Here is a 25,566-nt window from a genome sequence, read left to right as displayed (position 1 = left end):
GGTACCGCAGAGCCAGCGCCCGCGGGAGCCGCAGGAGCGCTGGGAGGGGCGGAGCGGGTGGGGCGGGCCCGGTGGGCGGGGCCTCCGCCGCGGAGGGCGGGGGGAGTGGGCGGGGCGTCGGCGCCGGAGTCGCCCCTCCCCCGGCTGGTCCGCAGCCCCGCCCCGGCCCCTCCCTCCGGCCTGTGCGGCTGGTCCGGCGGCGGCGCCCGCGTGGGGACGGGCGGAGGCTCTGGACGTGGGGCGGCGCCGCGGGCAGGGCCGGGCGAACGAGCGCTGGCAGGCAGGGCAGCGCCGCGGGCCCCTCCGAGTGGCCGCAGTCCGGGCCTTGCCCTTCTATCCTGCTCCCAGCGCCGTGAGTGCGACGGGCGGGCCCCAAGGGTGCGTTCGGTGTCCCTGTGAGCCGGGGTCCGGGTCCGGGTCGGAGTGGCCGTGTGTCCGTCCGAGCGTCTGTGGGTGGGGGCCGGGATGCTTTTCAAAAGCTGTTCCCATCTCCGTCCACGTGAGGCGTGTCCGTGTCCGTGGTAGCGGCGGGGTGGGGGGGGGTCCTTTGGGCTGTGGCCGCTCACGTGAGGTCCGTGTTGGCGGGGTGGGGGTGGCGCGGGTGGATGGGTGATGGCTCCTTTTAGGAGCGCGGGGTTTGGGGCTCGCGTGTGTCGGCGGAGGGTGCCGAATGCTGCGGCCCAGGGCGGGGTGAAGGCTGGATGGGGCTGCTGAGTGAGAGACTCTGGAATCTTGTGGCCCAGCTTGTCTGAAGGGTTCCTTTCTCCCTCGTGCAGACACCTCCACCCCTTGCTCCCTTCTCCATCCTTCCCGGGGCACCCGGAGGCCCATCAGCCAGGATGAAAGGACCCCTCTAGTTCTCCTGCAACCTGGGCCCCTCCCTGGTTCTGATCTCCTCCTGCCTGGACTTGGCTTCACATCCTGGGCTGCAAACCTGCAGGGACAGATGGTTGCAGATTGGAGGGCAGGCTGCACCCCGGGGAGGTCAGTCCAAAAAAGGCAGGCTGTGGACATGTTCCTGTGGAGGGGGTCTGTGGACCACAAACACTCAGACTGGCCCCAGCAGGAAGATTGATCTAGAATGTTAGAAGGGGTGCAGAGGTTGTCTTCACAGATCTCTCCCTGATAGTCTGCCCAGCTCACCAGCCCCAGGGCTCTGGTTTGCTGCAGAATTGGAATCAGAGCTGCAGGCCTGACAGATGCCCTCCCTCTCTTGGCTTGCATGCCTCCAGTGACAGAGCACTTACTACCTTCTGTTGGGGGGGAGAGCTTCCTTATGTTAAGTGGAGGTCTCCTTCCTTTATTCATTTGTCTTGGTATTGCCTTTGATTTGGCCTTTCTCTGATGAGAGGGAGCTAGAAGATTCAAACATGGTTCTCTTGTCATCAACATATATGGAGTACTTTCTGTGTTCTGTGTACCACCTTGACCACTTAGGGGGCAATGGCACTCTTGCTGAGGGAACTTGAGCCAGTGGATGGTACAGCCTATGCTCAGAAAAACTGTACGGCAGGTGTAGAGGGTGCTGAGAGAGTGTCAGGGGCGACTTAAACTTAGCAAACATTTATTTTGGAAGTGGGTGAGGGCAGCAGCTGTGACCACCCTCCAACACCTTAGCCTTATGGTAGACATTAGCAGTCAAATCATGTTTGTCGTATAAGCTGTGATTTAATCATGGGCGCATATTGTTGCCTGTACTAGCCCAGAGTTTGAAAGAAACCCATGGAATCTTAGATTTTGAGAATGAGAAAACCCTCTCCCTTCCAATTTGCAAATAAGAGTATATAGGATAGGAAGCTACCCACACTCTCATTTATGTGTTAGTGGTATTAGTGACAAGTCTCTTGAGTTTGTCTGGAAACATTTTAGAGGCCCCATCAAGGATATGGTGAAAGCTTGTATCTGAAAGGAGAAAGAGAAGTCACAATTGAGATGACCAGACTCAAGACTAATGAATGGTGGTGCTTTTTATGGAGATGAGAAATACAGCAGGAAGAACAGGTCAGCTGGTAATGAATTCAGTTTTCGACTAGTCCTTTGCATCACCCAGGTAGAGATGGCCTAGATACAGAGGTGTGGGGTTCAAGAGAGTCTTTAAGCACAGGAGATGAGGCTCTGGGAGTTATTGGCAATTGGATAGTAACTGAAACCATGGGAAATAATGAGATTGCCCAGGCAGAGTATGAAAAGTGAGAGGAGACAAGATCCTGAATCAAAAACCTGGTGGAATTAGACATAAGGAATGGACAGTGGAGGAATAACTGAAGAAGCAGTAACCAGAGAACCCCTATTGAGTGGATTGTGAAAGAGGAGTAAAACCTCTGCTCTTTGAATCAGTCCAATTGGTCTATGTGCATTTTTCATGTTTCTCTTCCTTTATTTCCCCATGTACCTATCACTCTCCTGTTCTTCCCTTAAGACCCGTTTCAAATATCTATTCTTCTAGAAACTTTTTCTGTGCTCCTCACCAAGTTAGACCTCTGGACATAGCAATTTGAACATGTCAATATCATGGTTCATGGTACTTCTCACATTGTAATTGTGTTTGTATACGTTGGCTTCCCACACTAGTCTGAAAACTTAGGGAAGACAGGGAGCATGTTTGGTTCAGCTTTGTGACTCTAGCTCCCAGGAATAGGACTTTGATCAGAGTATGTCCAGGGAACTTTGACCAAATGGTCCATTCACCCATGTAGCCAGGCATCATGGGGGAGATTGGTGCTGTAAATTCATCCTTTTCCTTCCCTGCCAGTTTTATTGAATAGGTTCCTTAGATTTGAGAACTTTACCTTTCCCATGATTCTTTTGTTTCAGGGAAATTCCAAACTCTCTAGCTTGCAGATGTTTATTATTTTGCTGAGGCCTCAAATGATTAGATACACCTGGAGGCTGGTGTGTAGCAGTGAGTCATTCCAGCCAGGGAGCCTAGCTGACCTCTCCGAAGCACTTTTCAACAATATCTATTTCCCTCTACTCACCGATGTGTGAGTCATGTACACTGGGAATCTTGTGAGATCCTAGGAGAAAGTTTGGGGCGGGGGGGTTGTGGGGGGAGATTGGGTGTTATTTGAGAGTTTGGAGAACTTGAAAAGTCTTGAAATCAGTGTACTTGCAGATGTCAAGGGTCTAGTGGAGTCAGCACTTGCTGTCCTCATTTGTTCAAAGTCAACTTCTTCTCTAACTCCCTGGATCTGACTTCCTCTTCTGCAGCTCCCAGAAACTACATTCTTGAGGTTAATAATAACTTCTTTGGGACTTTAAATTGTGGGGCCTCCTGCAGCATTGCTCAGTGAAGGTCATTCCCTTGTTGGAGAATCTCTTTTCTCCTTTGGCCCTCAGACTTTTGTCTGAGGTTTCTTCTGCTTCTTCTGGCTATATATGTTCTCAGTCTTCACTGTGACTATGTGTTTGTTTGCTTGTTTATTTGTTTTGACACTGAGTCTTGCTGTGTAGTACCAGCCTGGAAATCTGTTTCCTTCTGTGTTCTGGGCTTATACATCACCACATGTGACACCTGGGCCTCTATCTTAAGTGTTGTCCTATGCTCAGCACTCAGTCATAGGCCCTCCTTTCTTACTTGACCCTCCCTGGGTGATTTCATTAACTCCTGTGGCTTCAGGAAGATCTGTATACCAATGACAGCCAAATCCTTAACTCTGATCTAGACCTGTCTCCTGGTCTCCGGGCTGCTTTTTTGACTGCCTCTCCACTCGAACTGTGTCCCATTGGTATTCATCACATTACGTAGGGAACTGACTACTTTCTCATTCAAACTGTGCTTCTTCCAGTTTCCAACCTGGAAAATTAGGAAACATCTTTATTTTTCTTTGACTTGGTGTATAAAACCAGTTTCTATTGATTTCTCCTTATGATATCTGTTGGGACCTGCCTTTGCCTGTTCCCTAATCAAATCAGTTTCCTATCTTGACCCCTCTTAACTAATGTCACTCTATGCTCAAACTCCTCCTCCCCACAACTGCTACCAAACTTTCCCTTTGCTTCTTGGATGAAGGCTTATTCCCCTAGCAGAAAAGGGTCAAGTCTAAATTCCTTAGTACAGCCGACGAAGCATTGTGTGCTGTAACTCCTACTTGCCAACTTAATCTCCTTTGCTAGCCCTCTCCTGTCAGCCTCCTGATGCCAAAGGCATCATACCTCATCTTGTAGTTCTGGGATGCGACTTGACATCCAACTTCTGGACAGACCTTGATTCTCCATCTAAGTTAGGGTACTTCCTTTGTGTTTCTGGAACAATCTGGGCTTTCTCATCATGGTCCTCACCTCACCACGTTACATTGCAGGTAATCTTTTTCATTAGAATCCATGATGGCTGAGCTGTTGGCCCTATTTATCTTTGTATCCCCAGCAGAGGTGTTGAGTGAATGTTGAATGAGGCAGTATGTTTGCCTTTAAAACTGAGCTATAAAGGATGGGTGGGATAAAGTATGCAGAGGAGGCAGGAAGGCAGACGGAGTGAGGAGGCTAAAATGGAGCTCTTGGTCCAAGACCCTCCAAGTGTTTGCTGTGATTAACAGTTCACTTGGACACCCACCTACTGGGGGCAGATCTCTATAGAGCACCGTGGGATGGCAGAGAGGGGAGAAGTAGGCCAAGGAAGGAAGAGATTTCTACTTTCTGGCTGGGATATAGCCTCAGCAGCTGTATGCCCAGTAAGTCTGGGTGGGGACAGAAGGGAGGAGCTCTTGATCCTTGGATGTAGCCCAATCCCTGCCCCCAGAGTGACAGGCTGGGAGAGCCCCTGGGGCTTGGAGAGAGGCGGGTCCAGACATCCAGCCAGCCCAGCACAGCAGACCACTCCTAATCTTCCACCCAGCCCTCCCCTTTTCCAGATGAAAGCTTCACTTTGCCTCCAGCGGGCCTCCCTGTTGTTCTGCCAACCCTCAGTCTGCCCTCTGACCGGCGATGGGGTCTTGCTAATAAGTCTTGAAAGTCAGAACTTGTCATCTATAGAGAACAACTTCAAGATCCCAGCGCCCACTTCAGGAGAGGATGTTCTTAGTCACACCCTTTCCTTCCTACCCTTTAACACACACACACACACACACACACACACACACACACACACACACACACACAGAACAAGGCTCATGCCTTGTGTGTTCAGCTTTTCTCCTATCCTTCCCTAAACAGGAACAGGGTTTGGGGCTGGGCCTGGCATTCATTCATCCATCCACTTATCCATTGTGTGCATCTGACTGGGTATAGCAGTGGTGATCTGGGTCTACTCACTGCCTGCTTTGAAGCAGTCTGGCTATTTTTCTGCCTTCTGTCATGGCCAAATTTCTGTTGTGAATTGTCTGCATCTGCTGTGTTAACTTCTTCACTCTGACCTAACTTCTACCACAGCCCTTCCACTACAGCCAGATTAAATCTGGGGAACACTTTTCAGTCCCTAGCTCAGTTGTTTTGATTCTTTGGATGGCTCTCTCCTTTGGTTGCTTAGGTTCTCCTCTTGCTTCTCCTTGTGCCCTCGTGAGCTCTCCTCTGTCTTTGCCTGATCTACTTTTTTTTTCCCCAGTCCTGGATCTTGGACTCAGGGCCTGAGCACTGTCCCTGGCTGCTTTTTGCTCAAGGCTAGCCACTCTGCCACTTGAGCCACAGCGCCACTTCTGGCCATTTTCTATATATGTGGTGCTGGGGAATCGAACCCAGGGCTTCATGTATATGAGACAAGCGCTCTTGCCACTAGGCCATATTCCCAGTCCCCTGATCTACTTTTTTATGCTGACCCTTTTCTCATCACTCTCCATCCTCTGTCCCAAGGCAGTCTCATTCATTCTCATTGTTGTCAGTGCCATTAATATGCCAGTAATTCCAAATCAATAGCCATCCCACACTTGTCTCTTGAGCTCCTTCATCCTGCACTGACTCTACCTGGACTTCACATAGATATCTCAAAGTTAGCATGCCCCAAACAGCTCCTTCTTAGCTGTGGCAGTCTGTTCTCTGTTCCTCCCTCCGCACGTTATCAACAGTCTTTTGCCCCATTTCAGCCAATTCATCATGATGTCTTATTCCACCTTGCACATATGTCTCAGGTGAAGCTGCCTTTCTTCCTGTAGCTCTGTAAGGCCTACCATTATCATCTGAAGAACTGTGGGTGCTTCCTGACTGGTCTTTCTTGTTGCACTCTTGCTTTTCTTCCTCTTCAACTGTTACAATTTCCAGAATAACTTTCTGATTTATTTAAGTTTATTTGGAAATTGGACCACCCTCTCCCTAACCTCAGGATAAAATCCGTTATTTTTAGTACTACAGATTCAACTCAGGGCCTCATGCTTGCTAGGCAGGCACTGTTCCACTTCAGTCACATGCCCAGCCCTTTTTTTGCTTTAGTAATTTTTCAGAGGGGTTTGTATGTTACCCATTGCTGGCCTTAAGCCTTGGTCCTCCTACTTATACCTCCCACATAGCTGAGATTAAGGCATCTACCTTCACTCCTGACTTGTTCTTGAGGAAAGGTTTCTCACTAAATTTTGACTGGATTCTGTCTCCTGAGTAGTTGGGATTATAGGTGTGATCCAGCACACATGTCCTTTTATTTTGTTTCTTGAGACTAAGTCTCACTATGGCTGTCTTAGAACTCCCTATACAGTCCAGGTGGTCCTCAAACTCATGAACTTTCTGCTTCTGTCTCCTAAGTGCTGAGATTATAGGCATGTGCCATGAAGCCTGGCTAAAATCCTATTTTGAATATGGCCTACAAGTCCTTTATAGCCTTATCTCTACTTATTACCCAAATGCTTTTACCCACTTCTTTGGCTAAGAACTTTCATGTACTCTTCCTTCATGCCAGGTTTATTTCCCTGCTTGAATCCCCGTTGTTCCCTCCCCCTCACTCCTGCCGCTTCTCTCTCACCCTCAGGGCTCTCCTGAAGTTCCCTTTCGTAGAGTCCTTCCTTGATCACAAAGACCTATCAAGAGCATAATCTTTTTTGGTAGCTATGGGCTTTGAACTTGCTAGGGACCCGTGCTTGTTAGACAAGGACTCCACTGCTTCAGTCCTGCCTCCAGCTCCTTTTACATTGTTGTTGTTGTTGTTGTTGTTGCTTTGTTCTGTTTTGTTTTTGCCAGTGATGGGGCTTGACCTCAGGGCCTGAGCACTGTCCCTGGTTTCTTTCTGCTCTAGCACTCTACCACTTGAGCCACAGCGCCACTTCTGGATTTTTCTGTTTATGTGGTGCTAAGGAATTGAACCCAGGTCTTCATGCATGCTAGGCAAGCACTCTACCACTAAGCTGCATTCCCAGCCCTACATTGTTTATTTTTGAGGTAAGGTCTTGCTTTATGCTCAGGCCAGTCTAGTCTGTGAGCCTCTTTTTTTTTTTTTTTTTTGTTTGGTTGTGGGGCTTGAACTCTGGGCCTGAGTGCTGTCCCTGAGCTCTTCAGCTCACGGCTAGTGCTCTATCACTTAAGCCACAGTACCACTTCGAGTTTGCTCATGGTTAATTAGAGATAAGAGTCTCACTGACCTTCCTACCTGGGCTGGCTTTGAACCATGATCCTCAGACCTCAGCCTCCTGAGTCACTAGGATTACAGGAGAAGCTCTCAGGCAGAAGGGAATAGAGTGGGGTACTGCCCAGAAGCAAAAGAGAACATTGAGTTTTCCAGAAACTGAAAAGAAACTGGTGTGACTGATCATGGAATCATGAGACATGGGATTGAGAGGAAGGTATGGTTGAGACAAAACTAAGCCTTGTTGGCCGGTTCATCCTCTGGATAATGGAGGACTTTATCCTTTGCACAATGGAGGAGCATTGAAGGAATTTAGAAAGGGCTGGTGACAAGATCGCATCTGTGCTTCCTAAAAACTCTTTCTGGTTGCGAAGATAATGGATGAGAAGGCACAAACAAGGACAGCAGGACACCAGTTGGGAAGCTCTAAGCTTCAGGAGGTTGGCCTGCAAGAGAGAATTGTGATTGTGATGACCCACGTTAGGGGCTGCAGCTTTGGGGGTAGAGAGAAGGGGGGGTAGAGAGATAAACTGGGAGGCGGTTCCATACTTGATACCGTGTGCTTGTTCTAAGAGTCGGTTCCAGGGGTAGAGAGATAGGCAGAAGATAAGTCCCAGGGGAGACATTCACCTGGAACTGGAGGGGATAGCAGAGATGAGTGAGTATGTCAGTGAAAATGATCATTCCTGCACTGTGCGCTTGACACGCACCATTTCACATTCTCAAAAGAAACATTGAAGGAGAGATTATTATTTGCCTAATTACAAATAAGGGAACTGAGGCTCGGGCAGATTATATGAATTGCTGACATCCCCTACCTCATAAGAGCAGCTGAGCCAAGTTGAAAGCCAACCTGAACCCCAAGTCTGCTCAAGGGTCCCTCAGCCCATCCACTTTGCTCTGTTCCTTCCTCCCACTCCCCTTTGAGTGGTGAGGAGACAGTGCTGGCCTGCCTTTGCTGACCATTTCTCTGTGCTTACAGGCTCGTGTGAGTGGTGGGAACCATCCCTGGTCACCATGGCAAAGAGAGAGGACAGCCCTGGCCCTGAGGTGCAGCCAATGGACAAGCAGTTCCTGGTGTGCAGCATCTGCCTGGATCGCTACCGGTGCCCCAAAGTTCTGCCTTGCCTGCATACCTTCTGTGAGAGGTGAGGGGCTTCACCAGGGAGAGTTGAGGGCTCGGCAGGCCTGGCTGGGAGGGGAGTGTATGCGCAAACCTTTAAGTAGGAGAGGGAAATAGGGAAAATGTGCACACATGGTGGTGGGGGGAGAGCAGACGAACCCCAGCCTGCAGGAGGGATTGGGTTTGTGTATAAGAACCTGCAAGAGGAGCAGGTGCTCTGAACACTAGGTCAGATGCTACTCAGATCCTGTCCTTCCCACAACCCAAGACAGCCTTTGTCATCATCAGAGAGACTGGACAGCTCTGAGATGCTTAGCGCTGTCACCGGCAGTTTGCCTAGCAGGACAGTTGAAGGTAGGTCTGTCCTTCCCTGCCAGTTGTCAGACAAGTGAAAAGCAATCGCTCCCAGCCGCTAGGTGTCTTCTCATCAGTCACTCGTTCTATGAATGTTTATTGCACAACTACAGGGAGCCAGATCCTGTCCCAGTCATTGAGTATGCAGTGATGAGCAAAACCTGTAGATACAATCTCTATTCATGAAGAGTGTATAGTGAAGGATCAGGATTATAGATAAATATAATAATGCACCCTTAGAAAGTGTTGCAACCAAGTATTAAGCTCTGTGGCTGAACATATGTGATCTGTTGTACTTTGGAAAATTGCTTCCCTGAGGATGAACTTGGGCTAACTAGGTACTGGGGAGTTCAGGGAGCACTCTGGGGAGAAGGGAAGTCATAGAAAGGCCTTTTATGTTTGGTAAGAAGTTCTAGAAGAAGCTGGAGCAGGGTGAGTGTGATGGAAAGTTCCCCAGAATAAAGCTGAAGAAGGAAGTGGCCAGACTGGGTGGAGCTTGACAGGGTTGTTAGGGAAATTCACCCATGAGATCCATGAGAAGCCTTTGCAGGTTTGATGCATTGACCTATTCTCCAGCACCACTGCCTCCACCTAAGCCTTCCTTCTGTGTCTAGACCGTCCCTCTGCCACAGAACCTGGCTCTGCTGCATGGACCATGCTTTGAGATTCTAGCTCCGGCCTAGCATGGTGGCATATAGCTGTAACCCCAACTCCACCACTATTTTAAGTTCTCTCATCAACCTGAGGACTTTGAGCCCTATTCCTCTTAGTGAATGTTTCTCCAGAATCATCCTCTGTTGTACCTCAGTAGCAATCTCTCCCAACCACGACCTCCATTTTGTCATCACCTGTCCTAGATGCCAGTCTTCCGCTTTCAGCTTCCACTTCACCTGTGCTGCCTTTGACTCATTGTCAAGCCTCATCTCCTCCACTACTCCCTTTTCTCCCATCCCCAATTTCAGTCTTGCTCCCCTTTCTTTCCTTCCCAGTGTGGATTCTATGTCTGACTTCACATAGCTACAACTATTCCACCCAACCTCATGTCATTTGCTAACCAAGCCTATCCTGTAGAACTCAGTGCTGGCTCAGAGCCACCCTTGGGCACTTCTGAGCTTTCTCCTGTGCCAGATCACTGAGCACTCTTGGAGAAAATCAGTGACTGAGAAACTATAGTAATAATAGCTACAGTGTATCGATTGCTTTCTCTTTGCCAGGGACTTCCTTAAGTGATTTATACTTTTGATTTACTTAGTGTTCTCAACAGATAACGTTATTGTCCCCCTTTTAGAGAGAAGAGACATTAAATAAACTAAGAAATGTGTCCAAGGCTACATAGTATATCAATAGTTGGGGTCTGAATGCAAGTTTGACTGCAGAACCTTGGTTCTTTACTTGGACTCATCCATTTACTCTCAAAGAGCTTATGCTCCAGTGTCAAGGCAGGTGTCAGCAAGCAGACAGAAAAAGCTGCAGCCATCCCATGGACTCAGAGAGTCAGGGGGACGCTTGTTCCTGTGGGTTTTTTTTTTATTTTTATTGTTATTATAAAGTACAGAAGGGTTACAGTTACAAAAGTCAGACAAAGAGTTACATTTCCTTTAGACAATGTTACCCCTTTCCTGGCTTTCTCCCAGTTCCCCCCCCATCCCCCCCCACAAGTTGCATAGTTCATTTTCAACAGTGTCCAGTGAGTACCACTGCTGCATCTATTCACCCTTTGTCCTTCCATTTCTGTGCCTCCCCACACCCTCCCAAAGACATATAAACTAACAAATAGAACAAAAAGGAAAGAAAACAAAAATAGCAAAAAGAAAATCTCGTTTTTATTTCCTGGAGTTCATTTTGATAAATATTATTTTATATGATCAGGTGCACATAGACGTTGTACCTTTCTGTTCCTGTCCTAAGTGTATCTTCCTTTGGTCTCACTGTGTGTGAATGACTACAGTCCTGTAGAATTTAATATGTTCTGTTTTTTTTAGATCTAGCTTCTGCATATGAGAGAAGACATACACCATTAGTCTCTCTGACACTTGTCAGTTTTAGGAGAATTTGGATTTTATTCAAAATACAACCAAGCTATTGGCATGCTTTTTTTTTTTTTTTTTAAAGCTTACTCTGGTTGTGTGGGAGAATGGATTATAGAGGAGCAAAAGTAGAAACAGGAGACCAGCTAGGGAGTTATGGCAAGCCACAGGAACGAGGTACTGCTGAGTCTGAAGGTGTTTTGTAAACTTAGTGCTAGTCCATGAGCTGGGAAGAAAAGCTGTGGAGGAGCAAAATAGGAGTGCCGATTTCAAGATTCGAGAGGTGCCAGTTGATGAGATATGGATGGCGGGGGAACATGAGTGGACTGCTGAGATGAAGTGGAGGAAAGGATCACGGGGGTGAGGAGATCAAAGAATGAGGAAATTGCAATGGTAATGGGTGATTTTTGCGGATGTCAGAGCCACTGGGAATGTTGGCAGAATGTGTGTTTGGGGAGGGGCGGGGCTAGAGAAGAGAGTGAGTCAGAAGAAAGACTTCAGCAAATGGGAGAGAAGCGGAGAAGCGTTAGGTCAGCAGAGACAAGGAGGGTGGCATAGACAGAAGGCATGAGCTTCAAAGGCAGGAGCTGAAGACAAATAGAATGTTCCAGTTGGGAAGAGGAGGGACTCAGCTCCACCTTCTGGCCCTAAGGAATGTGGAGTATGAGACAGAAACCAATTTCTGCTGGAGAGGACTGAAGGGAGAAGTAGGTCACAATTAAATGAAGTTAATATTTGTGAAGCACTTTGCAGTTGTGCCTGGCATTAGTGTTTGTTGAATTTTAAGTAAGAACAAAAGGTATGAGGAATATGAAGAGGAGACATCAAGGATATGAGAGTGTGCTTCATCTACACCTTCCCCTCCGAAGATTCGTGGTCTCCAAACACAGCTGCCTTCAGTCTGAAGTCTGTTTCTAGTAGCTTCCCTCCCCCTTCAGTGACTAATTCCAGCCACCACTATTCCCTAACTCCTTCCTTCACTCTACAGCCGATCTTGTTGGAGGCAAGTTATCCACCCTCTTTCTGACTTTGATTCCCTCCCCCATACTCCTCGGTATCCACCTCTTCTCCCTCTATTTCCTCCATCTGGGGATGTGGCTTAGTGGTAGAGTGCTTGTCTAGCATGTATGAGGTCCTGGGTTCAATCCCCAACACTGGGGGAATTATCCCATTCCAGAGTTAAAACAGTAGCCCACTCAGTCCAATCCCATGTTCAGTCACCTAGCCTTTACTTCACTCTTTAATTTCCATTAGTCAAGCTTTTCTTCCCTCACTCTTCCCTTCACTGTTCTCCTCCCAGAGAAAAGTAACCTCAGAGTTGCCAAATTCACAAAGGGCATTTTCTATCCTGTGCCATACTTGACTTCTCAGATGTTTTCTACTTGGGTAACTCATTCCTTTCTTCAAGACTGAGGGCTGGGAATATGGCCTAGTGGCAAGAGTGCTTGCCTCCTACACATGAAGCTCTCGGTTCAATTCCCCGGCACCACATATATGGAAAACGGCCAGAAGGGGCGCTGTGGCTCAGGTGGCAGAGTGCTAGGCTTGAGCGGGAAGAAGCCAGGGATGGTGCTCAGGCCCTGAGTCCAAGGCCCAGGACTGGCCAAAAAAAAAAAAGACTGATTGTACTGCCCAGACACTGTCATTCCCTGAGTTCTCTGCCTGACCCCTCTGTTCTCCTTGGTTATCTTTGGGGATCATCTCTCTCTTTCCCCCTCTCTCTGTCTCTCTGTCTCTGTCTCCATCTTCGTGTCTGTCTCTCTGTTTCTCTGTTTCTCTCTCTCTCTCTCTCTCTCTCTGTCTCTCGCACGCGCGCGCGCCTGCACTAGAGCTTATTTAGCTTTTTCTTTCTTTCTTTTGCTCAAAGCTAGGGCTCTACCATTGAGCCACATCTCTACAACTTCTTTTTGCTGGTTAATTAAAGATAAGAGTCTCACAGACTTTTCTGCCTGAGCTGGCTTTGAATCATGATCTTCAGATTTCAGCCTCCTGAGTAGCTTAGCATTATAGACATGAGCCTCTGATAGAATGGTTTCTATCCTTTCTCCTACCACATCTATACCTACCTGGCTGTTCTCATCCTCTCGCTCTCAACATTGGTGGCATCTTCATCTCTATGTCTAATCTGCCTTCTTCCCTATTGTTCACTGGACCCCCTTTACTTGGATGGCCTGCTATCACAGTAGATCCAACCAGGACAAGACTGTTCCTCTCCATTTCTTATTCTAGTAAATGTTACCTGTCCCTTCCGTTACCTAAGCTGGGAAGCCAGGGTCTAGCCAACACTTGTCTCTTTTACACCTCACTCCCAAGGACATGATGCTATAGTTTTTAAATATTTCTCAAATTTATTCCACCACATACTCTGTGCGGCTATGGCCATAGTCCAGGTCTCCCTCACCTCTTGCCTAGATTATTATAAGAGTATATCAGTTAATCAGAGGCTTTGAATTTAAGTTCAGGCTCCAAAACTTATTAGCTTTGTTACCTCAGACCACTGGCTCTTTCTGAGCCTGTTAACTGACAGTGCAAAACACAGCCCCTGGGCACACACGTATCTAGTAAGTGGTAACTGAATGAGGGCACCACTGCACCCTTTCCGCTGTCTGTTCTCGTCCAATTCCAGGACTCCTCTTACCATTTCTTACCTTGGACTTGGTTTCTAACTACCTCAAACTGCTTCTAGCTCCTTGTCCGCACTGTGTTGTTTGCCGCTGCCCTTTGTATGTAGAACACCCTTCTGCTCGCCCCACACCTTTGCTCAGACGAACAGTTATTTGTCCACAAAGGTTCTTTTCCCGTTGCCTCCAGAGCTTTCCCTGGCCACCTTCTCCACCCACCTGAGCCAGATACATTTCCTCCTGATCACATCTTTGTATTTCTTGCATTAATGACAAGCAGTAGTCATCACTCATACTCATAGTGCTTTGGTGGGTCAGGCCTTTTACATTTGTTCCTCCTATGTAAGTGGGTCCTTTACATTTACCCCTCCAAAGGACTCTGATGATTACCTGTCTCCATCTTACCAAGGGCAACTGCTTGGATCATGAAAATAACATGCCAGGGATCACTCCATGTCTTAGCTCCAAGATGAGACCCATACCACTAATCATTATACTAATTATCTCTTGAATTTCTATATTTCTGTGACGGTTTTTTTTTCCTCTGAAGACCATCCTATCTTTTTTATTCCCAGAGCTTGGCACAAACTTGGCAAGAGTAGGCAGTCAGTAAAATGTTTAAGGGGGTTAAAAGGAGTAGGAGGTGGGGCGAGGTGCCCGTTTTCTTGAGGAGGTTTTGTAAACGTTTTTGAAAGGCGAGCCTGTGTTTGTGCACACTGGGAAGAATGCAGGCATGTTTGCGCTCCTGAGAGGGGCCAGGGGTGTGTTCCTGTTCATTTTCCAGAACCCTCTGCACCTGCTGCAGACGGATTAGGTGTGTTATGTGTCAGAGATGTTTTCAAAAGGAAGTGGAATAGCACACCCTTGAGATGGGGGCTTATCACCTATTAGAGGGCGTTCTGCTGCCACCTCCCCCCCCCCCTTTCCATTGACTCTCCCTTCTCCTTGGCCAGATGCCTCCAGAACTACATCCCTGCCCAGAGCCTGACACTGTCCTGTCCAGTGTGCCGGCAGACGTCCATCCTCCCTGAGCAGGGCGTCTCGGCCCTGCAGAACAACTTCTTCATCAGCAGCCTCATGGAGGCCATGCAGCAGGCACCCGATGGAGCCCACGACCCCGAAGACCCTCACCCCCTCAGCGCAGTGGCCGGCCGCCCTCTCTCCTGCCCCAACCATGAAGGCAAGGTGGGCCCAAGCGAGGCCCAGTGAGGCCAGGACTTGGGGAGGGAGGAGGAGGAGAGGCGGCAGGCGGGGAGTGGATGTGGCTGAGAGATCTTCTCTGTCTGAATGATCTTAGGTAGAAGGGGGCATGGAAAGGGGGGGGGGCGAGGAGGGCAGATGGGAGGGCAGGGTGCAAAGAAGTGCAGTGTCTGGCTGTTGCCTCACTGGTGTCTTTGCCCCGCCTCCAGACGATGGAGTTTTACTGCGAAGCTTGCGAGACGGCCATGTGTGGCGAGTGTCGTGCAGGGGAGCATCGGGAGCATGGCACGGTGCTGCTGCGTGACGTGGTGGAGCAGCACAAGGCCGCCCTGCAGCGCCAGCTGGAGGCCGTGCGTGGCCGGTAGGCACTGGGTGGGGGACTGGGCTGACGGACCGAGGGATGACATCTCAACAGATGCCGGGCAGAGGCAAGAGGAAGGGGTCTGGGAGTGTAGGAAGGGCAGCAGTAGAAGTCAGAAGAGGGCTCAAGCAGGGGTTGTCCCAGAGGAGCCTCGGGCAGAGGCGTTTGTTTGGTGATGGGAGCCGCCGGCCACCCCGTGTGAGGCATTTCCCTTCCCCAGGTTGCCGCAGCTGTCCGCGGCTATCGCCTTAGTTGGGGGCATCAGCCAGCAGCTCCAAGAGCGCAAGGCCGAGGCCCTGGCCCAGATCAGTGCAGCCTTCGAGGACCTGGAACAGGCACTGCAGCAGCGCAAACAGGCTCTGGTCAGCGACCTGGAGACCATCTGCGGAGCCAAGCAGAAGGTGTGTCTGTCCGTTCGCCTCTCCTTCCCATCATGACCTCTTATGAGATGTGTCGTTGTCTCCATTGCTGCCCCAGCCATCACCATCAGCATTGCCTTTCCTCCAGCCTCCATCACCTGCCTTCTGATGTGGCCCTACTGTCGATGCTGCTGACATCCGTCCCCTTGTCCACCTTCACCTTCATTATTTTTTTCTTTTTCTTTTTGTTGGTCATGGGGTTTGAACTCTGGGCCTGGGCTCTGTTCCTGAGCTCTTCAGCTCAAGGCTAGTGCTCTACCACTTGAGCCATGGTGCCACTTCCAGTTTTGCTGGTGGTTAATTGGAGATAAGATTCTCCTGGACTTTCCTCAGATCTCAGCTCTCAGCCTCCTGAGTAGCCAGGATTACAGGCACGAGCCACTGGTGCCCAGTTACTCACTTTCTTGTGTTTCTTTACATGCCTCTACCCAACAGTCTCTTCTTAGTCACAGAAACTCCCTCTTTGTCTCTGTGTGCGCCCCCCTCTTCTCCTGCTTCCTCAGGTGTTGCAGACCCAGTTAGACACACTGCGCCAAGGTCAGGAACACATCGGCAGTAGCTGCAGCTTTGCAGAGCAAGCCCTGCGCCTGGGCTCGGCCCCAGAGGTATTGCTGGTCCGCAAGCACATGCGAGAGAGGCTCGCGGCCCTGGCCGCTCAGGTCTTCCCGGAGCGGCCTCATGAGAATGCACAGCTGGAACTGGTCCTTGAGGTGGATGGGTTGCGGCGATCCGTGCTGAACCTGGGCGCGCTGCTCACCACCAGCGCCACCGCACACGAGACGGTGGCCACCGGCGAGGGCCTGCGTCAGGCACTAGTGGGCCAGCCTGCTTCGCTCACTGTCACAACCAAAGACAAAGATGGGCGGCTGGTGCGCACCGGCAGCGCCGAGCTGCGCGCGGAGATTACGGGTCCCGATGGCGCACGCCTTCCTGTGCCGGTGGTGGACCACAAGAACGGCACGTACGAGCTGGTGTACACGGCGCGCACGGAAGGAGAGCTGCTCCTCTCAGTGCTGCTCTATGGACAGCCCGTGCGCGGCAGCCCCTTCCGTGTGCGAGCCCTGCGTCCCGGGGACCTGCCCCCTTCTCCCGATGATGTGAAGCGCCGCGTCAAGTCTCCCGGTGGTCCAGGCAGCCACGTGCGCCAGAAGGCCGTGCGGAGGCCCAGCTCCATGTACAGCACAGGTGGCAAACGGAAGGACAACCCCATTGAGGACGAACTCGTCTTCCGTGTTGGTACAGATGGCCAAGGGTAGAGCCAGATGGGGGCTGGTTTAGGCAGGGGTCGGGCTGAGGAGGGAGGGGGAGTTCCAAGGGACTGTAGAGTGAATTCTGTGTTCATCCTTCCCCTCCCATAGGCAGTCGGGGAAGGGAGAAAGGAGAATTCACCAATTTGCAAGGTGTATCCGCAGCTAGCAGCGGCCGCATAGTGGTAGCAGACAGCAACAACCAATGTATCCAGGTAAGCCCTTCACCACGTTCTCCTAACACCAAAAAGGGTTCTGTACTGGTCACTACCTGGAATAGAAAGCTCTCAGGAAGATGAAACTCTGCAGAGGCAGTGCCATTCCTCAAAGAGCAGCAGGTCACCAAGGGCCACAGCAGTAGACAGTACCTTCCATCAGAAGCCAGAGCTTCTTATGCTTGTAGTCACTGCCTCCCAAGCCATGACTCAGGCAGGAATCTGGCCTATTCCTCCTTTTCTTCTTCTCCAGATGGCTGCTGTACTTTCTCTCCTTTTCTCCTAGTGGTCAGGATGCTAGCCTGCCCTCCCTTGCCGGCTTCCATCGTACCAGCCTGGTTCCTGAATGTATGCTATCTATCTCGAGTCTCTGAAATCATCTGGCTAGCTAGACAAGTAAATGGACCTGATTTGACCAAACAAGTACCTTTCAGTGGCTAGAAGGTGGAGAGAAACTAAACAGGTGGTTCTATCCCTGTCTCTCAGTACCATATTGTGTGTTCTGTGAGCTTTTTAAAATCAGGAAACTGCTGGGAGCCAGAGGCTCATGCCTATAATCCTAGCTACTCAGGAGACTGAGATTTGAGGATCATGGTTCAAAGCCAGCCTGGGCGGGAAAGTCCTTGAAACTCTTATCTCCAGTAAACTACTCAGAAAAATCTGGAAGTGGCACTGTGGCTCAGGTGGTATAGATAGACCATTGGTCTTGAGCACAAAGAAGCTCGGGGACAACAGCCAGGCCCTGAGTTCAGGCCCCAAGACTGGCCAAAAAAAAAAAGAAAAAGAAGAAGAAAGGAAAAGAAAAAACAGGAAACATGGCTTTTCTTCTCTTTACTTTTTGTAGTGGTTCAGAGCCTACTCCAGTGGCAGTAGTGGAGTAGACCTTTCAGCAGTTAAACTCCCAGGCTCTGAAATCAGACACCTGGGCTTGTCTCTTGGGTACTAACAAGTCATGTGACCTCTTTGAGCTGTAGTTAACTCATGTGTAAAATTAGGAAAAGACTATACCTAATACCTCAGGGTTGCTGGGAGTATTAAATGATGTAATGGGCTGTATCTGACACCTAGTGAATCTTTCAATGGTAGCTGAGGATGTAAATATAGGTGAGGGGGTGGGAAAGTCCTGGAGAGGGTTGGTCATAGAATAGAAGCCCCAACAGGGCTGCTAGTAGCTTGCTAGTAGGGACTGGATAGCTGGGGTCAGATTGCAGTGGTCATTTTTCTCAGTGTTTTCTTCCGCCTTGGCTCCAGACTTTTTTTTTACCTAATAGGCTAAAGGTGCCAGAAACTCTTTTTTTTTTTTTTTTTTTTTTCCCCAGTCCTGGGCCTTGGACTCAGGGCCTGAGCACTGTCCCTGGCTTCTTTTTGCTCAAGGCTAGCACTCTGCCACTTGAGCCACAGCGCCTCTTCTGGCCATTTTCTATATATGTGGTGCTGGGGAATTGAACCAGAGCTTCACATGTACGAGGCGAACACTTTACCACTAGACCATATTCCCAGCCCTGCCAGAAACTCTTGTATGACCAGATTCCTAATACTGTCTGGCCCCTCTTATTCTTGCCCTGTTACTCTGGGCAAAGGACTGAGGAGGCCTGGTATAGCACAGGGAAGTATTTGGGCCGAGCTTGGATAGTGAGGAGGTAGGGGTTGGAGGAAGCCCTGGAGCTGTACACAGGTACATCCTCCACTTTTGGCTCCTTTCCTTTCCATTAGGCCAGGGACATTTCCTAGCCCAAACATTGAGATTTGTCGTGCTCACACTCAAAAAAGAACAAATGCAGCTTATTCTTCACTGTTGAGGGGTTGTGCTTGTCCATCTTTTTCATGTGAGGAATGAGAGAGAGGCCTGTCATAACCCCATCTCTCTTCCAAACACCTGCTGCTCCTTTAATAGCTCTCCTTGCTTCTGCCCCCACCTCCATCTAATGTCATAGCTGCTCAGAGCCTGGATCTCAGGTGCCAAAGCTCAGTGTTTGCTTCTAGTACTCAGGAGTGGTTAGGGCTGGTGTGGGCTGGACTCCCAGATGGTGTGACTCCCCCTGCTTTGTTCATGAGGCTTGGAGTCCTTATGAGCTTTTCTTCCTTTGGTTTTTTTTTTGTGGTAGAGGGTAAGACAAAGCCCCTCACTGAGTGGAAATATGCTGTCATAGAACAGAAAACACTGATTTTTAAGGGAAAATTTCATTTGTGCAAATCTATGTTCTTGTGTCATTGTCTTAATACAAAAGCGTTATCACCTCTCCCAGGAAGATAGCCTTTTTTCCTTTCAGGCAGATTGTTAACAACACACTTCTCTGACCACCATCAGCTGTCTGCTGTAGCACTTTCCATATCTTACTGGTTTTGTTTTCTGATTTTTTTTGGTCCAGCTTTGTTTTATTTTGTTCACTCTTATCCCCTAAGATCCTTGAAGTCAAAGATCTACTTACTGCTACTGTGAACTAGGTGATTTAACAGTACCTCTTCTATAGAAAACTGGGACTCCAGTAGATTAGAGAAATATTAAGGAAGCAAATATAGCAGAATGTGATGAACCTCCAATATCATGAGAAAGAGAGGGATCAAGAATGGCAACACTTGCCGGACACTGGTGGCTCAAGCCTGTAATCCTAGCTACTCAGGAGGCTGAGATCTGAGGATCAAGGCTCAAAGCCAGCCTGGGCAAGAAAGTCCATGAGACTCATCTCCAGTTAACCACTAGAAAACCAGAAGTGGTGCTGTGGCTTAAGTGGTAGAGCATGAGCCTTGAGCAAAAGAGCTCAGGGACGGCACCCAGGCCCTGAGTTCAAGCCCCACAACTGACCAAAAGAAAAGAGAGAGAGAGAGAGACAGAGAATGACTAGGTTTGGTTGGCTGGTTGGAGAGCGTTACCATTGAAGAGCAGGTCAAGGTGTAAGTTGCTGAGTTCCACGTTTGCACACACTGAGTTTGAGATAGCTTTACGGTATTCCAGTGGAGATATCCAGGTCTGGCATTTTGTTGGGAAACTCATTCATTAGTTGAATGTCAACAGTGTACCATAAGTGACACCAGTCCTGAAAACCCAACAGCAAACAAAGCACATGTGGTCCCTGCCCAGTGCAGAGCTCGTGTCCTTAGAAGGGAATACGGATACTTAGCAATTATTTAACTGAGGACTGACACTTATTGCGAAGAGAACTTAAAGCCTATGTCATAAGAACCTAACTTTACATATGTATATTCATTTAAAGAGGGTAGGGACTGGTCATGGAAGTGCTATGAAGAAGTGACCTGGAAATCCTGAGAACCTAAAGATGAGTAGGAGTTGGGCTTTGAATAAGAGAATGAGGGAAGAAGACTTCCAAAAGTTTCATTAGTGTTGAGCCTGAATTTGAGCTGCTCACACTGAAAGAGGTATATAGACCACCTACTGCTAACCTAATGCTCCCTGTGAAGTCTCCCCTTGCATCTATCCTTTAGTCTCCCTTCTCATGTGGACAGCACTGTCCTGATAGAGGAACAGGTACTGTGCCAATTGAGAGCCTCCACATGAGGAGGAAGTAATAGCTTTTAGCTGGACCAGTTTAAACATCCCTAGAGACCTAGACATGAGAATGGGGCTAGGATATGGAACCTTAGCTTACCAATAGGGAGCAAGCCTGGATCAAAGAGCTTTAGGCCAAGGCCCAGAACTTGGGTTCTCTAAGCAGCTTTTGGCTCTGATTCATCTTGTATTCCCAGAGCCTGTAACAAAGCAGAGCATATGAAAATTATGCAATGAGTAATGTTTTGGCTATGAAGGAGAAGCCAGAAGTTTTAGCTTAAAGAGGAATGAGGATTAAAGGAAATGCTTTTAAGATGGAAAGACCAGAGCATCTTGAGTGGAAGGAGATAATAAAAGAGGAGTGGTGGGGCTGGGACTGTGGCTTAGTGATACAGTGCTTGCCTAGCATGCATGAACCCCTAGGTTCCATTCCTCAGTACCACATAAACAGAAAAGGCCAGAAGTGGCACTGTGGCTCAAGTGGCAGAGTGCTAGCCTTGAGCAAAAAGAAGCTCAGGGACAGTGCTCAGGCCCTGAGTTCAAGCCCCGGGACTGGCCAAAAAGAAAAAAAGAGGGCTGGGAATATGGCCTAGTGGCAAGAGTGCTTGCCTTGTATACATGAAGTCCTGGGTTCAATTCCCTAGCACCACCTATACCGAAAACGGCCAGAAGTGGCGCTGTGGCTTAAGTGGCAGAGTGCTAGCCTTGAGCAAAAAGAAGCCAGGGACAGTGCTCAGGCCCTGAGTCCAAGGCCCAGGACTGGCCAAAAAAAAAAAAAAAAAAAAAAAAAAGAGGAGAGGTGAAAGATTTATCCTGTCCTGGAGGAAAGGTACTTTGTCAGCTCCATAATCATAGTGACCTAATCCTGTATACTTTTTTCCTCTCTCACCCATCCCTCTCCAGTCTGCTGCAAGTCCTGCTGAATCATCCTCCTGTAATTTTCTTGAGTCCCATCTACTTCCCTGCAGCCTGTTTCCTTGGTCCAAACCATGATCATTCCTCACCTGGACTCCTTCAATAACGTCTGATTGGTTGGCTAGCTTCTAGTCTTGACTCCTCCTGGTAGCCAGGGCACTCCCAAGAAATCAGATCTCCTCTGGGCACTACTGGCTCATGCCTAGCTACCCAGGAAACTGAGATCTGAGGTTCGTGGTTCAAAGCCAGCCCAGGGAGGAAAGTCTGTGAGACTCTTATGTCCAATCAACCACCAAACAAAGCTAGAAGTAGAGTTGTAGCTCAAGTGGTAGAACACTAACCTTGAGCACAAAAGTCTAGGGACAGTGCTCAGGCCTACAACCAACATACACTGACACACATACAGACACACACACACACACACACACACACACACACACACACTCCCCTGTCTTGAAGTGACCCCGCATCATACCTAGGATACATGTACTTCTTGTTGCTCTCTTGAGTATCTTTGTAATCTAGCTGCCCTGGACACGTCCTCAAGTAGTGCCCACACTAGACTCTGTGCCTTCTACAAATTCTTCACTCTGTTTCCTCTTCCTTTACTGTCTGGCTTCTGTTCATCATCTGTCATCCTGGTGCTGTTAGCTCAATGTCTTCTTCTCTTGGTGCTTTTCCTACTATTCCCTGGCCCCTTTCACATGCTTGCTATCCCCTTCACAGCTCGGCTGCATGTCCCCTAAGGTCTGCTGTCACACTTGATGCCTCTGTACCCTTAGCACAGTGTCAGTAAGGGCTGATTGAGTCACTGAATACATGGGGAGTCTCCTCCCTCAGGAACCTGCCCCTTTCCCTCTGTGCCCACAGTGTTTCCTTTCTTCCGTAGCTACCCCTTCCCTTACTCCTCTGCTACAGGTTTTCTCCAATGAGGGCCAGTTCAAGTTCCGCTTTGGGGTTCGAGGGCGCTCACCTGGGCAGCTGCAGCGTCCTACAGGCGTAGCAGTAGACACCAATGGAGATATTATTGTGGCAGACTATGATAACCGTTGGGTCAGCATCTTCTCCCCTGAGGGCAAGTTCAAGGTGAGAAGCCTACTGTTCTGGTACCTCTGGTGAGTAGAGAAGCTGACCTCCTAGTGCTCAGAGCCTGACGTGGTTCAATCCTGCCTCCTGCTCTCTGGTTCTGCTTTGATACTAGGCTGAGACTTCTCTCTCTGCCAGTCAGGCTAAAGCCCTTTCTGGTATCTCCTTCCAGACCAAGATTGGAGCTGGCCGCCTAATGGGGCCCAAGGGAGTGGCCGTAGATCGGAATGGACATATCATTGTGGTCGACAACAAGTCCTGCTGTGTCTTCACTTTCCAGCCCAATGGCAAGCTAGTTGGACGTTTCGGGGGCCGTGGGGCCACCGACCGGCACTTTGCAGGTATGGGAGGACAACTCTAAGATCTGCTGATGCCCCAGTCCCTGCAACTCCCTTGGATACCCTGACCCTATGGAGCTTTCCTGTATCTTGACCCTAGAGATCCTCCCTTCTCTATACCCTAGTCCCATCATCTCAGAGATCTCAGCCCCATGGACCTCAACCCCCTCTCCTAACGTCCTACCTTCATCATTCCAGATACACTCTCGGTCCTACTCAGCACCTCAGCTTAATGCCCTAATGACCACTTTCTATTTTCAGGACCCCATTTTGTGGCTGTGAACAACAAGAATGAGATTGTAGTCACGGATTTCCATAACCATTCAGTAAAGGTTGGTGTCCTCCCTGCCTCCATAATCATTGTACATTATCCTTCCCTCTTCCTTAAGACTCCTTTCTCCTTCACCTTTCCCCCACCCTCCCACCCCCATCCCTTGAAATCATTCTTCAAACCAATAAACATTCATGGCATGGTTACTTTGTCCCAGACACTATGCTGTAAACTGGGGATGCAGTGACTAACCAAGCAAGCACATTCCCTGTCTTTTTATTTCAGAGTTCAGTAAGGAAGAGAAGGTAGCCGGGGAATTACAATGAGCCGTGATAGATTCTGTGAGAGGGAGGTGCAGGGAGCCGTGGGAGGAGAGAGCAGAAGCATTTGATTCAGGGGAAGTCTTGAAGTGCAACTGGGAATTAACCAGAAGGTAGAAAAGAAGGAGACTGAGACAGAGGACATAGGAGGAGCCAGGAGTGGGAAGTGGCCATATAATATGTTCAAGAGACCACAGGTAGCTCAGACTAAGTTTGAAGAGAAAATGGATGCAAGGACAAGATGAGGCCTGTGTGCCCTGTTTAGGGGCAGGCTCTTCCCCAGGGACTGTGAGGAATCCTGGAAGAAGTACAAGCAGGGGAATGATGTAATTTCGTGTGTCTTCGAAAGATTTCTGTGACTGAGGTAGAACTAGACAGGAAGATCAGTCTTTTGCAGTGATCCAGATGAGAAATAATGAGAACCCACACCGTGACAAAGAGGTTGCAGTCTAGTCGTAGGGTGCACATCTGAGAGAGGGATTTGAGTCTGAATCAGGAGTTGTGTGAATTTGATAGCCGTAAGGCAGAAAAATAGGGGAGAATACCTCATCCAGCTGGGTAGTATGATATGAGACAGAAGGCTTGGAAGAGCGGCCTTCCCAGGGAAGATGTGCTGTTAGGTTTGATCTGCCTAGTGGACATCAATGAAGATGTCCAGTAGACAGTAAGGTAATGCCGATCTGGGGATCCTCAGCACTGGAGATTTAGCCCATCCTCCAAGGCCTGCCCTGTGTTTAAGGCCAGGTCCCCAGTCCCTAGCCCCTTCCCCCACCAGGTGTACAATGCGGATGGAGAGTTCCTCTTCAAGTTCGGCTCCCATGGCGAGGGCAATGGGCAGTTCAACGCTCCCACAGGAGTAGCCGTGGACTCCAATGGGAATATCATCGTGGCTGACTGGGGCAACAGCCGCATCCAGGTGAGTAAAGGCTCAGGGATGGCATGAGTGCGAGGCTTCCTGCTCTGCCTGAACATCCTCTGCCTCTGTCTGACTTCACCTCTCCTTTTGTTCTCTTGACTCCTTTCCTCAGGTGTTCGACAGCTCTGGCTCCTTTCTGTCCTATATCAACACATCTGCAGAGCCACTGTATGGCCCGCAGGGCTTGGCACTGACCTCGGATGGCCACGTGGTGGTAGCTGACGCTGGCAACCACTGCTTTAAAGCCTATCGCTACCTCCAGTAGCTGCACAGGAGCCCTGCCTGGCTCGTAGAGGGACGGACACAGGGGTGATTGGACAAGAGGGTCTGGCTGGGAGGCGGGCCAGACTTGGCAGCACTGAATGTGGGCTGTGGGCGTGGGTGCGCCTGGTGCCCTCCCTTTCCTCCCCTGCCCCCATGGTTGCACTTTATTTATTTGATACTTGCTTTGGTGACTGGGTGGGCCTGTACTATGGTATCAAGGATGTGTGCAGTTTCACCCTACCCCCTTTACACACCTTCCCTACACCCTCAGTCTGTTCTTTACCACCCCACCGCCTCTCCTCCCCCAGCCTGGGGCCATACCAGCCTCTTACTCCAGGACGGAAGTCCCTCTGGTTGTCTCCCTACCACCCCATACACACTGACAGAGACAGCAATACCCCACACCCCATATTAAATAAATGTCTTCACCAGGATGTTTTTGCTGGGTTCTTATGGGATGAGGACATGAAGGGCTGGGGAACTGGGACTACAGACATGGGACCCAGACTCCCCATCTGGTCTTGGTACTTTGAAACTACAGGAGAGAAGAACAAAAAAAAAATGGGGGGACCTTCAGTTACTTTCCAGATCCCTAGCCCCACACCCTGCATCCTTGAATCTCCTGTAGACACAAACCAGGCTTTGGCCTCTCTTCCCTGGGCTTGGAAGATGCGGCAACTATATGGAACACAATTTCAAGGTCTATGCTAGGGACTTGAAGCTCGCCAGGGAAGCTGGGCATAAGAGACTATGGACAACGTTGAACTCAGACTCAAAGCCCTGAAGTCTTGGTCCCTGCTCTCACTCTCTGTTTCAAGGTCACTGCTCTTCCTCACACTGGATGAGGGTTTCCACATCTCCTCTCAACTTCTGCCCCATCAGAGGTTGGCTACTAATTCTAAAGATA

At 49.4% G+C, this 25,566-nt stretch overlaps 1 protein-coding gene across 3 annotated transcripts; it reads left to right on the top strand.

Annotated features, from left to right (window-relative positions):
- The first annotated feature begins 185 nt into the window (after positions 1–185).
- On the top strand, positions 186–25,095 carry Trim3 (tripartite motif containing 3). 3 transcript variants are annotated; one of them, XM_048359934.1, is made up of 12 exons: positions 186–352; positions 8,460–8,625; positions 14,556–14,787; positions 15,012–15,163; positions 15,384–15,564; positions 16,086–16,818; positions 16,941–17,044; positions 22,383–22,550; positions 22,723–22,891; positions 23,150–23,220; positions 24,255–24,395; positions 24,508–25,095. In XM_048359934.1, the coding sequence occupies exons 2-12, from the start codon at positions 8,495–8,497 to the stop codon at positions 24,658–24,660; spliced, it is 2,235 nt and encodes a 744-aa protein (XP_048215891.1). In that variant the 5' UTR covers positions 186–352; positions 8,460–8,494; the 3' UTR covers positions 24,661–25,095. The 3 variants fall into 3 exon arrangements, with proteins under 3 accessions (XP_048215891.1, XP_048215890.1, XP_048215892.1); XM_048359933.1 differs by having other exon boundaries at positions 186–378; XM_048359935.1 differs by lacking the exons at positions 186–352; positions 8,460–8,625 and having other exon boundaries at positions 14,563–14,782.
- The last annotated feature ends 471 nt before the right edge of the window (positions 25,096–25,566 follow it).

The sequence above is a fragment of the Perognathus longimembris genome, chromosome 13 (assembly GCF_023159225.1).
Source record: "Perognathus longimembris pacificus isolate PPM17 chromosome 13, ASM2315922v1, whole genome shotgun sequence".
Lineage (NCBI taxonomy): Eukaryota > Metazoa > Chordata > Mammalia > Rodentia > Heteromyidae > Perognathus > Perognathus longimembris.
The sequence above is the reverse complement of the archived record's forward strand: the minus strand, read 5'-3'. Positions and strand labels throughout refer to the sequence as shown.